Source organism: Hydractinia symbiolongicarpus, chromosome 3, assembly GCF_029227915.1.
Source record: "Hydractinia symbiolongicarpus strain clone_291-10 chromosome 3, HSymV2.1, whole genome shotgun sequence".
Lineage (NCBI taxonomy): Eukaryota > Metazoa > Cnidaria > Hydrozoa > Anthoathecata > Hydractiniidae > Hydractinia > Hydractinia symbiolongicarpus.
The window spans coordinates 25757077-25771194 of NC_079877.1; the positions used below are offsets into that span (position 1 = coordinate 25757077).

The window sequence follows — 14118 nt, forward strand, 5'->3', positions numbered from 1 at the left end:
AAGAGTAACAGAACTCAACTGTGACACCACGACACCACGACACCACGACACGAGCCAAGTATTTAAGTATGGCGTTATTGTTAAATCGTTCACGCGTTGTGATAATCTTTATGTGGTAGATAAAATCGTAACGTCCAGAATCGTTACGTGGTGAACAATATCGTTACGTGGTGAACAAAATCGTTACGTGGTGAACAATATCGTTACGTGGTGAACAATATCGTTACGTGGTGAACAAAATCGTTACGTGGTGAACAAAATCGTTACGTGGTGAACAAAATGGTTACGTGGTGAACAAAATGGTTACGTGGTGAACAAAATGGTTACGTGGTGAACAAAATGGTTACGTGGTGAACAAAATGGTTACGTGGTGAACAATATCGTTACGTGTTGGATAAGATCGTTACGTGGTGAACAATATCGTTACGTGGTGAACAATATCGTTACGTGGTGAACAAAATCGTTACGTGGTGAACAAAATGGTTACGTGGTGAACAAAATGGTTACGTGGTGAACAAAATGGTTACGTGGTGAACAAAATCGTTACGTAGTGAACAAAATGGTTACGTGGTGAACAAAATCGTTACGTGGTGAACAAAATGGTTACGTGGTGAACAATATCGTTACGTGTTGGATAAGATCGTTACGTGATACATAAAATCGTTACGTTATACATAAAATCGTTACGTGGTATAAAAAATCCTTACGTGGTAGACAAAGTTTTATGTGATAGATAAAATCGTAACGTGGTTACGTGATAAAAGTTATTTTTGGTAGATCATCGTTAGATTATTTCTCCAAAATAAGATGTAGCTAATGAAAATCATAAATCTCTACTAAGTTCGTTGTCTCCAACTTATGATCCGCTGGGCTAGCGTTTTGAACTTTGAATTCTAGTTTTATTAGACAACTATTTCTCAGATACCTGTCACTGTTATTGGTACCAGGTCTGTTAGCAAAGCTATATTTGGGAAGTTTTTATTTCCTACACAGTGTAATCCTTTACACTTTTTGTGCCGTGTGCTATAAGCGAATCTACAAAGATGACTGGTATTAAGTAACCCACTGTTCTTTCTTGAATGTTTCTCATGGCTTTGTAGTATCTCCTTTAAACGCGTTTGTTGCAGCACGCGGGATTCTTGAGCTGATTACAATAAAATTTAGAAAATTTAGTGCTTTTGACCAAAAATTACATACCTGCTCAAAATGATTCATAGAAATCAGTAAAACGAAAAAATTAACCAACGAAAAAATTTAAATTCGAATGAATCATGTATTGGACACTCACGCTTAAATATGAGAAAGTTAAAGGTTTTTCAGTTATGTATGAGATTTTATTGCCAAAAATATGGAGAAATGAAGAGATTTCACTTGTATTTTCGTACTAAAAACAAGCAACGCAGAACTTAATGGTTTTGGTTTACAAATAAATAAAAAAATTGGCGGTAAAGTTTTTGCGGATATAAGAAATTAAAAATTTTACGGTAGAAATATTTCGCGTAAAACCGATTTTTTAATTTTTTATACAGAACTTATGCATATACGATGTCCGCAATATTCTTCTGCAAATAATTTGTACAGTTTGTGGAGAATCTGTTTTGTAGGGGATTTTAGAGTTTTTCGGAGCGCAACAACATAGCTCAAACAACACCAACACAAAGAAATCGAGTCACGAATTGTCTTTCCCCTTTAATAACACACAACGGTGTAAAAATCAGACTAACATTCCAAAATAAAACAATATTAATTCTGCAGCCATCATAAAAATATATGAAGCTTAAAAGGAACAACAAACATATAAAAGTAATAGCTACAAACACTGCGAATCAATAACAGGCACCCCGTGAAAAAAACCGACGTTCGGCCGACGCATTCTAAAAGAAATAGAATGACATTTAAAACAGTTGTGTTTTCTCTTTTCGTTAATGAAGTGGTAAATCTTACCGAAGTGATATAAGACAAACCCGAATCCAAAAAAATTCAACTTCTGCATAAAAAATTAATCCCTTTATATGAAGAAATTACAAAAGACAACGAAGAACACCACATTCAAATTTTCACAAATATATGAAAAACAACAAGCGAGAAGTAGACACGTATACACTCACACACCATGATTAAAATATATATTAAAATATATTGTACAGCATACGTAACATAAAGTGATCAGTATTAGGATAACACAAGATATATGTTATATATACTACACATAAATAACAAAATATATTACTTATCAGTAATAACCAATCTAAATCTCTTATATTAATACCCGTAAGCCGTCTGTCTGTTTGGAACGCAAAGTTGGGTTACACGGAAAGACGAAATGTGATATATAAAGGACGGGCGAAAACCTGGCTTTTTATTCCCGGGATACCAAATTGTCTCTTACACTATTACTCGTAAAAAAGCAAATGCGATATATTTCTATTAACTTAGTTGTAACAATTTTGAGGACGGGCAAACACGTGGATTTTTCTAATGCCTTACGACTATTCTGAAATAAAGAAAATATTAAAAAAATGACATTTAAAATGTGAAGGTCATGTTAAGGTATGGCAGACGATATAGTACTTCTTGAATATTTCCATAACCTGCGAAAAACGATGTCTTCTTTTATAGATCATGATGGCCAATTTCTTAATTATTTTTAATCATACTAAGGTTTATAAAAAAAGATCTAAATTAAGTCCCACGACACAAAAAGAAACCAACTTTTAATACCAATTACAGTACTGCGTTATATTACATTTGCTCATAACTCGATTTGAATTGTTTCGTCAAGATGTAAGCGCATACCACACCCAAAATCTAAAATAAATAAATAAATTTAACTTCCGGAAATCTAGCTAGGATATCTAAAAATAAGATGGTTTTATACTGTCACTTGGTTTAGCGTATTTTGTTCCACGACAGGCAGAACACAGTACGTAAGAGGTAAGAAACATAACAAGGAATAACTCTTCTTGTGTCAGTTTCTCACAAAGAAAGGTTAATTAGGTTTAGGAGGGTGGGAGGTAAATTATTTTTTTGTATTTTTACTTACACATCCTTGTACTAATTTCTGCGCATCTAACATGTAGGATTTAGGCCAAATACAAAAAATTTGACCAAAACCCAAAGAACTTAAATTAATTAAAAACAGCGAAATCGCAATTTACACAAAAATAAAAAAATGCCCACGAAACTTATATTCTGCGAAAACAAAACGGATAAAAAGAAAGGATTTTGGGTTATCGATTAAGTGATCAGTAACGAAACTTTGCAGCTTCTTCCAATATTACTAAATTAATAAATCGCGATTTTTGTAAAAATTTATTACTCGCGAAATACGATCACCCATTAATTGCAAAAATTACTTAATTAAGGGAGAAACTAAATTAATTCGCACGATGTACCGCTACTTCCAAAGTAAAAAAAAACGTTAAAACAATGCAATGTCAAACCTGAAACAAGGCGATTCCCAAAGCCACGCCACCTATGAGAAGGAATTTACCCTTCGCTTGATCCAAGAGTTCGTTATAACAACCCTAAAAAATAAAAACAGCTGTGGAGATAAGAAACTTACATTCTCAAGTAAATTTTAGGATTAATGACAATCAAGGTAATTTTAAATCATGGCTAGCAAGCATCTTATTTAACGTTGAACTTACTCAAGGGTTTTTTTATAATTATTAAGAGGCTCTTGTATCGTACATGTACTTGTATCGTACAGGTTGCCTCGAAAAATGTAAAGCAAAATTCCCTGATATATAGTCAAAATTTCGTGTCCGTTTCATTCAGGTAACTTCCGCACAAAAACTTATGCCGATTTTCCCTCACTTTTTAAAAAATGTTTTTCGGCATTTTCCAGGGTTTTGGGAAACTCTGAAATACACAGCAAGTACAAAAATTACATAAGAACGCTGATAAATCCTTTAAACATTAGCTGTGCCAAAGCAATTAGGTTGCAAAAATGTTAATATGGAAATACTTTAAAGACTAAAACATGTCCTGAGAAAATAGGTGTACCTTCTTACAGCATAGACCTACTTGCGAAAAACCACATAGACACTTTTTTGTGGTTATAAACCTTTTTCAACACTTCGTAACTAGTTTTACACTTGACCTTAGCAGTGTAAATTTCAGGAACAAGACTCCAAAAGAACAGGCCTTAGGTGTTAAAAACAACACAGTCTCGCAGTCTCACACTGAAAGGCTTGATAACGCACAGGAGAAACTTGAGAAGATTTGAACTCTAACAATTCGTAAATTTATTTAAATTGAAAAAAAAAGTTTTCTTTTGAATAAACTGTGCAAGTTCTGCTGTAAATTGAGGTTTCCTGACAAATTCAGCCTCAATGAGCAAACAAAAATCAACATACGTGTGTGTGTATTCCCATCTTGTCCGGTGTAAAACCATTTAAATCCTTGTAGTGACAATCCGGTGACCCCTGATTTTTACAACATGTTTTTGGAACAGACTTAACTGTCGAGTTACTGGCAGAGGAGTTGAAGAAATCTTTGTAGGAGTTGACACCGCAGCATTTAACTTTTGCTTGTATTTTATCCAATCCTTCCTATGGCAGAAAGTTAAGGTTAGTGACAATAACATATGAAAAAGAAGATTTTTCCCAAACTTTTCAAATTTGCGATGTATTGGCAGAAATTATTTTTTTCCCCACCTAGATAAGACAATCGAGTGAAAGCGATTACACAGAAAACGAGTCCAACGTATTTCACGGGTCCTTACTACTCCACAGACTTCATATTGGAATGACAGTATATTCTTACTGAGAAGGCAACGATAGGAATTGATTTTACCTTGAGATCTTTATCAGTTTTGTAATTATCAACAGCATTTCTTAGACCTTTTTCCAGACCTTTTTTAAGCTGAAACAAAATATATAAATAATGATTAACCAAAGCCTCGCATTTTTTGCATAAAATTAGCTCTGCCACTGTATTTAAAGAGTATGCCTATAACTAAAAAAAAAACTTAAAAGTACAAATTAAACATGTGAAAAAAAGAAAAAAGCGTTAGCCAAATCTAGATAGTACCTTTTTTTTAAACTTAAGAACAAAACCGATAATTTATCACCGTCCGAAAATGAAAAAAAAAACTTCAGTAAATGTTTTATGAGACAAATGTTGAAGTTTTACCAGTTTAAAGGAGAACTAACGAAAAAAAACTATATATATGTTTTTTATGCAATAAAAACATTTGAAATGTTTGAAATTCTTGGCTGTTTTGGTCTAAATTTCGCCTCCATAAAATGATATTACGGTTGCAAACATATTTTGTTGATTTTTGACATCGTATGACAAACATAGCCCAAGATTTGCAGAATAATAAATGAAGTTTTAGTCGCAATGAGTAAAGACTTCCCTGCTTCATATGCTCACCAGAATATACCAAGACCAAATTAAAAAAGTTCTAAGTACAGTACAGTACAAATCTGCACTGCTGCAAATGTAAAATTGTGTTGTTATTCCAAACTTTAAGAAGTGAAAATGTTGCAAGGAATACAAAAACTTGCTTGATACAAACTTTGTCCAGTACAAAAAAATTTTTTGTTTTGTTTTAATTATACTCAGACAAACCCAGGAGACCATCAACCCTCGCTTCTTTCATTCAGCATGGATTTGTTTACATCCTGTTGGAAGTACATCACACAAGTCAGTAGTTTGTTGGACAGAAAACTCTCAGTGACACTGTCATGGCCATCAATTTGACCTTAAATATCTTGAGAATCAAGAATCACAAATTTTTTATCCACACTATAATAAACAATTAATCCCACTTGTCATCAATCATTAGTTCTTCTTTAACCATGAAGTTTTTAATAACAGTTATATACAAAATTTTTACATACTATTTTATCTACAAAATTTATTCGAAAACGAAACTATTTATGCCAAGAAAGGTCATATTCTGGCTAGCACAATGCCATATATATATAGTATACAAACATTGTTAAATCAAACCTTGTTTCTGAAAGCATATCCAGTGATAGCACCAATCATTTCAATGATGAAGATAACAATGAGCACAAACATGTACTAAAAAAAACAAAAAGGTTATGGCAATGTCTGTTATTTTACGCTATACACAAACAAGCACTTGGACTTAAGCTCAATGTTTCTTAGTTTTTTCGAGAAATAAGCCTTTAGTTTCTGGTTATTGGAGAAGAATATGTCTTAGAAAAAAATTGTTTCTTAAAAAAAATTGTTTCTTAGTTTTTTGCCAATTTGAGCCTATGTTTGTTGTTTGCATGTTTCTTGTAAAAAAAAAACGTGTATACTAACAATGCACGGTGTTAATCCGTCTATTTGTGAGCCAAAATGGTAGGTGCGAAGAATGGTAGGCTAATTGCTATGGATTTTACACATGCTTAACACTCTGTATCAGAATTACCCCATGATGACAGTTTGATCTTTTGATAACTTGTTGACAAAATACAGCAAAGTTGTAGGCTTCAAGACATTTTTAAGTTTGACAGCATTGTACATTGCTTTATACATGACTAGTCGTTAGCCCGTGGAAAAATCCATGGGTTTGCCCGTCCCTTTTATACCGCATTGTGTGCATCTCGCTACTTGCACAGCTAAGCTACCATTTTGCGTGACGGACAGACGTATACGGGTATTATAATATAGATAAAATGTATGGTTCATGAAAGTCTAGACTACTCTACATACAAAAGCCCCTTGTCAGTTTCATTTTAAAAATAGGAGAGTTGATGGCTTTGTGCAAAAGCATTGCAATTGTTTTGTTGATTAGTGGACAAGCATGCAAAAATATTACTGAACAAGACTGCAAATATTTTGGTGTTTTGGCATTCTGTTAAAATAGCACATTATTCATTATTCTTAACTAAATTAAGCCTAAAAAAATTACCGTCTCTGTTGTTGCTAGATGTTATGGAGAGTAATTTCTGTCCTTGCGCTTTTTAAATATTGTTTAACAAAGAGTAAGATAAAAGAGAGAATGTCAAAGACTCGATTAGGTAAACATTTGAACTTAATGACCAATAAAATTTCCGAAAGTATAAATAGATAAGTTTAATTAAGAAATAAAAATAATATATAGCACAAACAAATTTCTTACAATCTTCAAAGCCCAAGAATGTTCTTTCACTGCTGCCCAGCAACCAACAAATCCAATTAAAACAATAAAGACTCCACAGCCAATCATAATATAAGGACCAAGATTGTAATTAATATCAGTTGACAATTTCATTATGTCATTGAAAGCAAACTTGGTCAGTATTCCAATAATCAGCAATGCCAGACCAGTCAACTAAAATTGAAAACAACATTTTTAATGTTTTTCATTTCACAGCATGAAACCGGTGTAAAGCGCAACTTTGAAGAATTCAGGAATAATTGCTGGTTTCTACACCAGCGAATTTTATATGTATATTAGCCTGAGATACGCAGACACAATTAAGGTCAGCGCTCTACAACACAACTCCATGCAACATCCAACTGCCCACACAGAATACAATCTACCCAATTTTCCTCACATGGCTTAACCAGGTGCTATGGTAACATTCACTTACCCATTCTCTGTTCACCACATGGTGTGAGTACAAGAACAAGTTCATAAATATCAGACACTGATTTGGACATGGCAAAAAAATAGTTATGTCTCTTTTTGTTTTGGGGTCACAAGCTGATAAAACCTAACACTTTTGTAGCTTTAAAGTGTTATATTTTTATCAATTTGTGTCCTGGAAAAATATGCAAAATTGCTCAGAAAGTTCCTAAAAACATCATATTCAAAGCAAAATACATAACTCATAAAAATAAGGAGTTTAGAGCATTTTTTATTAATTCTGGGCTTTTTATCAATTTATTGTTCCTGAAACAAACGTTAATAACTATGTTAATATTTGCAGTTATGAAACAGGGATTTCATATTCAGGAACTTCTGACTATAATGCTAAATCTAAAATCAAATTGGTTTTTTAACCTATTCTTCATAAACATTTTCTGATAAACTTAAAACAACTGATACCAATGTCCAAAAAACATTAAAATATGGTCCGATATTAATGAACTTGTCCACAACCTTACCATAATGGGTGCTTACATAAAGTTGTAAAAGTTGTGTTATTCACTGCATGGAATAGATTTGTGTACAGCTATTGCATTTTTATGATTTTTTGCACATCATAATTCTGTGACCTTTGAAAAAATAATTCTGCCTCTCTAATATTCCTGCCTCACTAGCAAACATGTCTAAGGTGGAAACGTTAATCCTGTGAAGGGAGTATTAAAGTATTAATGTTGACAATTTATTTTGAAAAGGTTTCTTTTTAATTGGTTTTCTTTAATTATGACAGATATGGTGGTCACTGTTTATGTTATATTTTGCCATCTCCACAATTTGCACACATATCCATTGTTCTTAAGGTAAAATTAAAATATTAGGTCAAACTTTTGTTCCTTCAGGGCTTATTTCTTTTAGTTCTTAAATTTCAACGTTGCGAAAATGAAAACCAATGAATATGAAAAATCAGATTTTATCTGTCAATGTCTTAACCCTTCCCACCCCAGGCTTTTTTTAACACATTATGTCCCTGATCCAAGGCGTTTTTAGCAAAAAAACACATTTTTCGTAAATTTCATAATATTAGTCTAAAATAAACCTTAACAACTAATTTAAAGCAAATACTATGTTTAAAACACATGTAAGGTATTTCTCTTTTTTTAAAAATGGTCATAAAGCATTAACTAAGTCCCGGTTCGACTCCGGTAATAGACAATTCAGTAAGAATTGTAAGTATATAAAAGGAAAGTTGGCAATCCGTCTATTAGCCATGCTCAAATTGTGCTTATTGGACCACAACCTATGCTTAGTTAGTGCTTTAGACCAGCAAATAAAAGGAATGTAAGAGGAACTTCTTATCAAATATATAAAACATAATTTTGAGATATATAAAACATAATGTAGCGTGTAAAATGAAAAAAAAAACAACTTCGTTTGGAACTCAAAGTTTCATGCGTTCTTTGAACACAATCTTCAGCCAACTGACTAAAAATTTACAAAGTTAACGTTTAATATTCAATATCATGTTCTCACGTATATGCAATGACTTCATTTGACGTCAGTCATTAGTGTCAAAACTGGCCAACAAGAATTTGTTTTGGTGTCTACATTTTGATATAAGTTCATTTTTATGGTTCAAAAGGATGTTTCCTTTAAAGGTTAAAATTTCATACTTTTCGTTAAGGCAGAGGTTACAGTTTTTTAATTGGGTTTATACGGGGAACATTTTTTGATAATTTTCCATCGAATTTTCGGTGTTCCTTTGTTTCTTTGTTATCAAAAGAAGCATATAACTTCTTGTTACCAGATTTCCATTGCCCCATGTTCCAACCAGAAGGGTTTGGTTCCTTTCTAGCTTTCTTCGAACTAGGTTCTGCCAATTCATCATTATCAGTTGAACTTTCATCAACACATTCTTCCCCACCATCAGGAAATCCCAAAAAATCGTCGTCTTCACTATCATTCTGGCCAAATAATCTGTTAATTGGATCATCACTTGCTACTAAATTCTCATCGCTATCCTCTTCAAGGTTTAGTTCATTAATGGAGAGGCCAAATGATGCATTACTGCTGCTAAAAGGCGTAGATCCAGAGCTACAGCATGCGCTAAATCCAGTCGTCATCTTTGTTTTAATTTTGAAAAGCAAATCTGCATAACTTACGGTAGCCGAATTTAAAAATCGCCAGATCGGGCGCAAATGAGAGATAAATTATTCTAGTGTTAAAAAAAATCGATCTTGTTAGTTTTAAAGATACAGGGCAGCCGTGTGGGCCGTTCAAAGTGGTCCTAGTGAAATCCCGGACCTGTCTGGGATCAGGATTATTATAGCGCAGCAATATCCCGGACTAGTCCGGGAACGGGACGTGAAGGGTTAAGTTAGACAGTTATTAAATTCATGGGTCATTCAAGTGAGATTTGTCAAAAACTAAATTTTTATTTCAAAACTTTCGAAACCTCAAAAGGTGTGATGATTCTTAAAAAAAAAATCACATCCCATGGATTATTATGTGGCTTTTTTTATATAAAGGATAATTTTTAATGTTTGTTTTACTACTTTCAATTTTTAGGAAAATTTCAAAGAAATTTTAGGAATTTTAAAATCTGAAAATCATCTTACTCCCCTATATTAGTTTGGCAATGTTATTTTTATGCTAAATAATCGAAAGGAAAGGTGTTTTTAAAACAAATATTTATTTTTCAAATGAGAAAATTAAGGCTTTATCCTACCAACCAGTGCATATTAATATCTATTATGAATGAAAACACACCTGCTGCATGGATTCTATGTAAATTGATATTTCTCAAAAGTGAAAATTATTCCTGGGAAACAAAAAACAATTATCTATTCGCACCAATATTTATTGTGCAGGTTGTCTAACCATTACCAGCATAGTGAAAAGGTGTTTTGTTAAACAGAGTTCACCATTGTTTTGTTTTTATTTTTTATTTTGAAAGTGCTCCTAAATAATTAAAATTAATAAAAGTTTTATTAAACTGTCTAAACTCACCTAGGGAAACTGTGTGTTGTGAAAATGTTTAGTGTAATTTTAGTTTGTTTATGTCTACACATAAAAAAACACATTAAAAATACATCTATATATTAACCTCTTTTTATTCTTACCTATAGATAGACTGGCTTTTTTAACCTTGGACTAAAGAGATTGAAATTTCTTGGCATAACTGATATAAGAATTAAAATCTACCTTACTTCCATTTTTACTTCAATTATTATATAAAAAAACTCAGAGGGTATAAAAAACTCATACACAATATTTTTTGCATTTAACACAAATTAATTGCAGCAGGTGCAAGCTTTCAAGTAGCCATCTAAGTTTTTAAGGAAAAAATCATAGAAATGTTGATCTCCAATGCCGATCCTAGTTTTAAATAAAAAATGACAGTAACTGCATAATGATTAAGTAAACTTATTATGTAGTAAAAATAATAAATGTCAAAGATTAAGCCTTGGGGAACACGATTTTTCATGTTTAAAATTTGAGATTTAAACTCTGAATTATAACTTGTTTGTTAATTGAGTAAGATCGTAACTATAAGAGTTAGCCATGTTTTATATAATAATTAGGTTTTAATGACAAAAATTTTTATGATTAGCAGCATTGAATAAAAATGCTACAAGCAAATTGTCCATTGTCTATACAGATGCATTGCTTCTGTCAAACTGATAAGGGTGGAGATGGTAGAATGCTTACTTCTGAATTCAAATAAATAATTAAAAATGTTATATTTTTCTAAAAATTAAACTAGGCAGTTTGTAATTAATATTTTAAAGACCTTATTAATATTAGTAAGTAATGAAATAGGTCAGTAAATTTTACCTCAATTGGTAAATTTAATTTTGTAGAAACACACCTTTATTTTTTGGTTATTTATTTGCCATAAAATGTCAGAAAAAGTATTAATATTTTCTTTCAGCAGGATGGTGGGCACGTTGTTAGGACCATTCCCTTTCAGTATCTATTGTGATACATCCAAGTTGACTTTCAGCAAGGATCGTAAAACATGTGATTTTTATTATATATAGTTTTATAGTTGGTATTGGCAGTTGGTAGGTTAACGAATATACATTTTTGTATTAGAATTTTTTATCTAGAAATACATAGCTTTATTACATGTTTTAACGGTAAACGGTGTGACCCTTCCCCTTGGCCATGTGTTGATAAAAAAGTCAAACATCTTTTGTCAAAGCCCCTAAAGTTGTCAAAGGAATTATTTTGTCAAACAGATGAGTTGTGGTGTGATGTAATGTTTTGATTTAGCTTTGAGAAAAAAGGATATGCTTCTGCGCAGCATTTGCACAAGCATAAATATAAACAACATGGACTTTAATGATAAACAAAGATATTATAAGTTAAAAAAAGACTGACACTGCAATTGGTAAAGTCTGCTCCTAAAAATAAAAGATAATTTTTGAGAAAAAAAAAACAATGACCATGCATTTTCAATCCTGTATTTCAAAATATATATATATATATATATAAAAAACTAGGATGTATGTACATATAACTTTGTAAACATTAGCAACTTATTTACGTATTTAGCTAGCTACAGTTATCAAGAAAAAAAAATATGAGGGAAACGATCTATAATCATATGTGCTGCACTTGTTATAAAAGTTCAAAAGTAAAAGTAATCTTACCCAGAAAACAAAATTGAAAATAAGGAAGCATCCCTTCATACATGATACTAATGGTTGTGAACCCATCACTAATCACAGATAAATTGAAAAACAGCAAAACTGCTTGAGGCAACTTGATTGTAATGGTTCACCACTTCACCACTCAACACCAACAGTCAGCATTTGTGAACTTGTGACCGGATTGCCTTGAGGACGTCACAACGAATAAATCCAGTGAAGCCTCCTGGTCTGCAAAATGTTCAACCATCCGCGAGTGGAATATGACAAACAAAAAACACAAGAGGAACGGAGATAGAAAAACGGGCAAGATAGGAGGGAAGTTAACCTCCCAACCGAACAAGTGTATCAGGCTAACCCACATAACATAACAAGAGTCTGATTTACTGATAATACAGCTGCGTTGAATCGATGCATAAATAACACAAAAAACAATGAAATCTACGAGTCTAATCGCTAAAGAAAAAAGCAGCATGTCGTAAACGGATTTAGCCTGATTTACTTAGGCGCCGTAGATTACTGGTTATAGCTCTCGTACTCTGTGCGGGAGACTGGGGTTCGATTCCTCTTGACGATTTAATATGGGCGAGTAAATTTTACCATAGCTTCGGGTCGTTGGATGTTGCCGGGAGTTGTCCAGTAGAGCATGGGCCTTAATTGGAGCTGAATCATAGCTCAAAATGAGCATTAAATACTCAGGTCTCTCCATCTAAGCCATGGCCCCTCCTGGAAATAATAGACAGGGTACATCCCTCGATATTTGTAAGGCTAGCCATGTAAAATATGCACATCTATCTATCTTTAGCTTTTCTCTGTTCCGTCCGATTTGTCTAATTTCAGGACCGGAATGTACTTCTTTGTGGCCTTTTACATAAAGTAACGTTTCACGGAAGTGGAACAAATCAACATGGCTGCAACAGTTGTTGATATCTACTCAAGACCCCTGAAAAAGTCACGCTTAGGTGTTCCTGATATTTATCCCCAGCGTTACAAACAGGAAGAGGTATTACTTCGAATTTGCACATTAGATATTTTGACAAATGTTTGCAAGATCTGTATCTAGCCTTTTCTTAAAATACCTGTGTTTGATTCTTTATTTTTGAAAATATATTTATTTTATCTTACTGCCTTACTGGAAGTTCCTGAAAATTCCTGACATTTTGACAAATTATACACAACAATGTTGTAATAAAAAAGTTTACAGGTCTCCAGGGTTTCTTCTGGAATATAAGGGACCTTTGAAAAAATTTTCTGGGCTCCGTTAGCGGGATATCGCTGCGCTGCTAAAGGGAGGGAGGGGGTCTGAAGTTTGAAAAAAAAATCCGCTAAGGATTGAGAAATTTCAAAAATTTGTTCGTGACCTGAAAATTCTTCGTCGTTAGCGAGCATAATTCCTCTTGTCATCAATTCCGATAACTTTTATCTATGAAACACACCCCTGAACCTTCCAAGATTTATCCGAATGTGTGTATTTCACAAACGGAAATCCGCTAAAAGAGAGGGGGGAGGGGGTCCGAATCTTAGCGGTGATATCCCGCTAACGGGTCCTGAAAAGAATTTTCAAAGGCCCCTAATAGCTAATACAAAATTTTGATCTGTTAAAAAACGCATTTGTTTTTGCAAGTGAAAACAGCCTAAACATTGCACAAAAAGTTTTCAAAAAAACATTACAAAGAGAAAGCCTAAATTTCCTTGCCAAATTTTCCCATTATTTTTTCTTTAGTAATCTAATGAGATTAGTAAAGAGAAAGAGAGATTGCTGCTGTTCTGCCCAATCTTTAGGATGCTGCCCAATCTTTGGACATAAAATTACCCAGTCTTAGACTGGGCAGGGCGTCACAAGATTGGACAAAAGACCATGTTAGGCCCATCTTTGAAAACCTGTGAACTCATTTTAAACAATGGAGATTTTAACTGTAACAGAATATG

At 33.0% G+C, this 14118-nt stretch overlaps 2 protein-coding genes across 5 annotated transcripts in view; one reads left to right on the forward strand and one right to left on the reverse strand.

Annotated features, from left to right (window-relative positions):
• Window positions 1-1664: 1664 nt before the first annotated feature.
• On the reverse strand, window positions 1665-12388 carry LOC130636473 (tetraspanin-6-like). The gene is made up of 7 exons (XM_057446211.1): window positions 12193-12388; window positions 7088-7279; window positions 5965-6039; window positions 4801-4869; window positions 4362-4556; window positions 3444-3527; window positions 1665-2808 (listed from the first exon to the last, which is right to left on the reverse strand). The coding sequence occupies exons 1-7, from the start codon at window positions 12256-12258 to the stop codon at window positions 2743-2745; spliced, it is 747 nt and encodes a 248-aa protein (XP_057302194.1). The 5' UTR covers window positions 12259-12388; the 3' UTR covers window positions 1665-2742.
• An 82-nt stretch (window positions 12389-12470) lies between these two features.
• Window positions 12471-14118, forward strand: part of LOC130636471 (mediator of RNA polymerase II transcription subunit 12-like protein) — a 31095-nt gene continuing 29447 nt past the window's right edge. For 3 of the 4 annotated variants that reach the window (XM_057446209.1, XM_057446208.1, XM_057446207.1), the window contains exon 1: window positions 12471-13192. In XM_057446209.1, the coding sequence (XP_057302192.1) occupies window positions 13097-13192 (96 nt within the window). In that variant the 5' untranslated portion in view covers window positions 12471-13096. The remainder of the gene's footprint in view (window positions 13193-14118) is intronic. The other variant, XM_057446205.1, reaches the window with a different exon arrangement.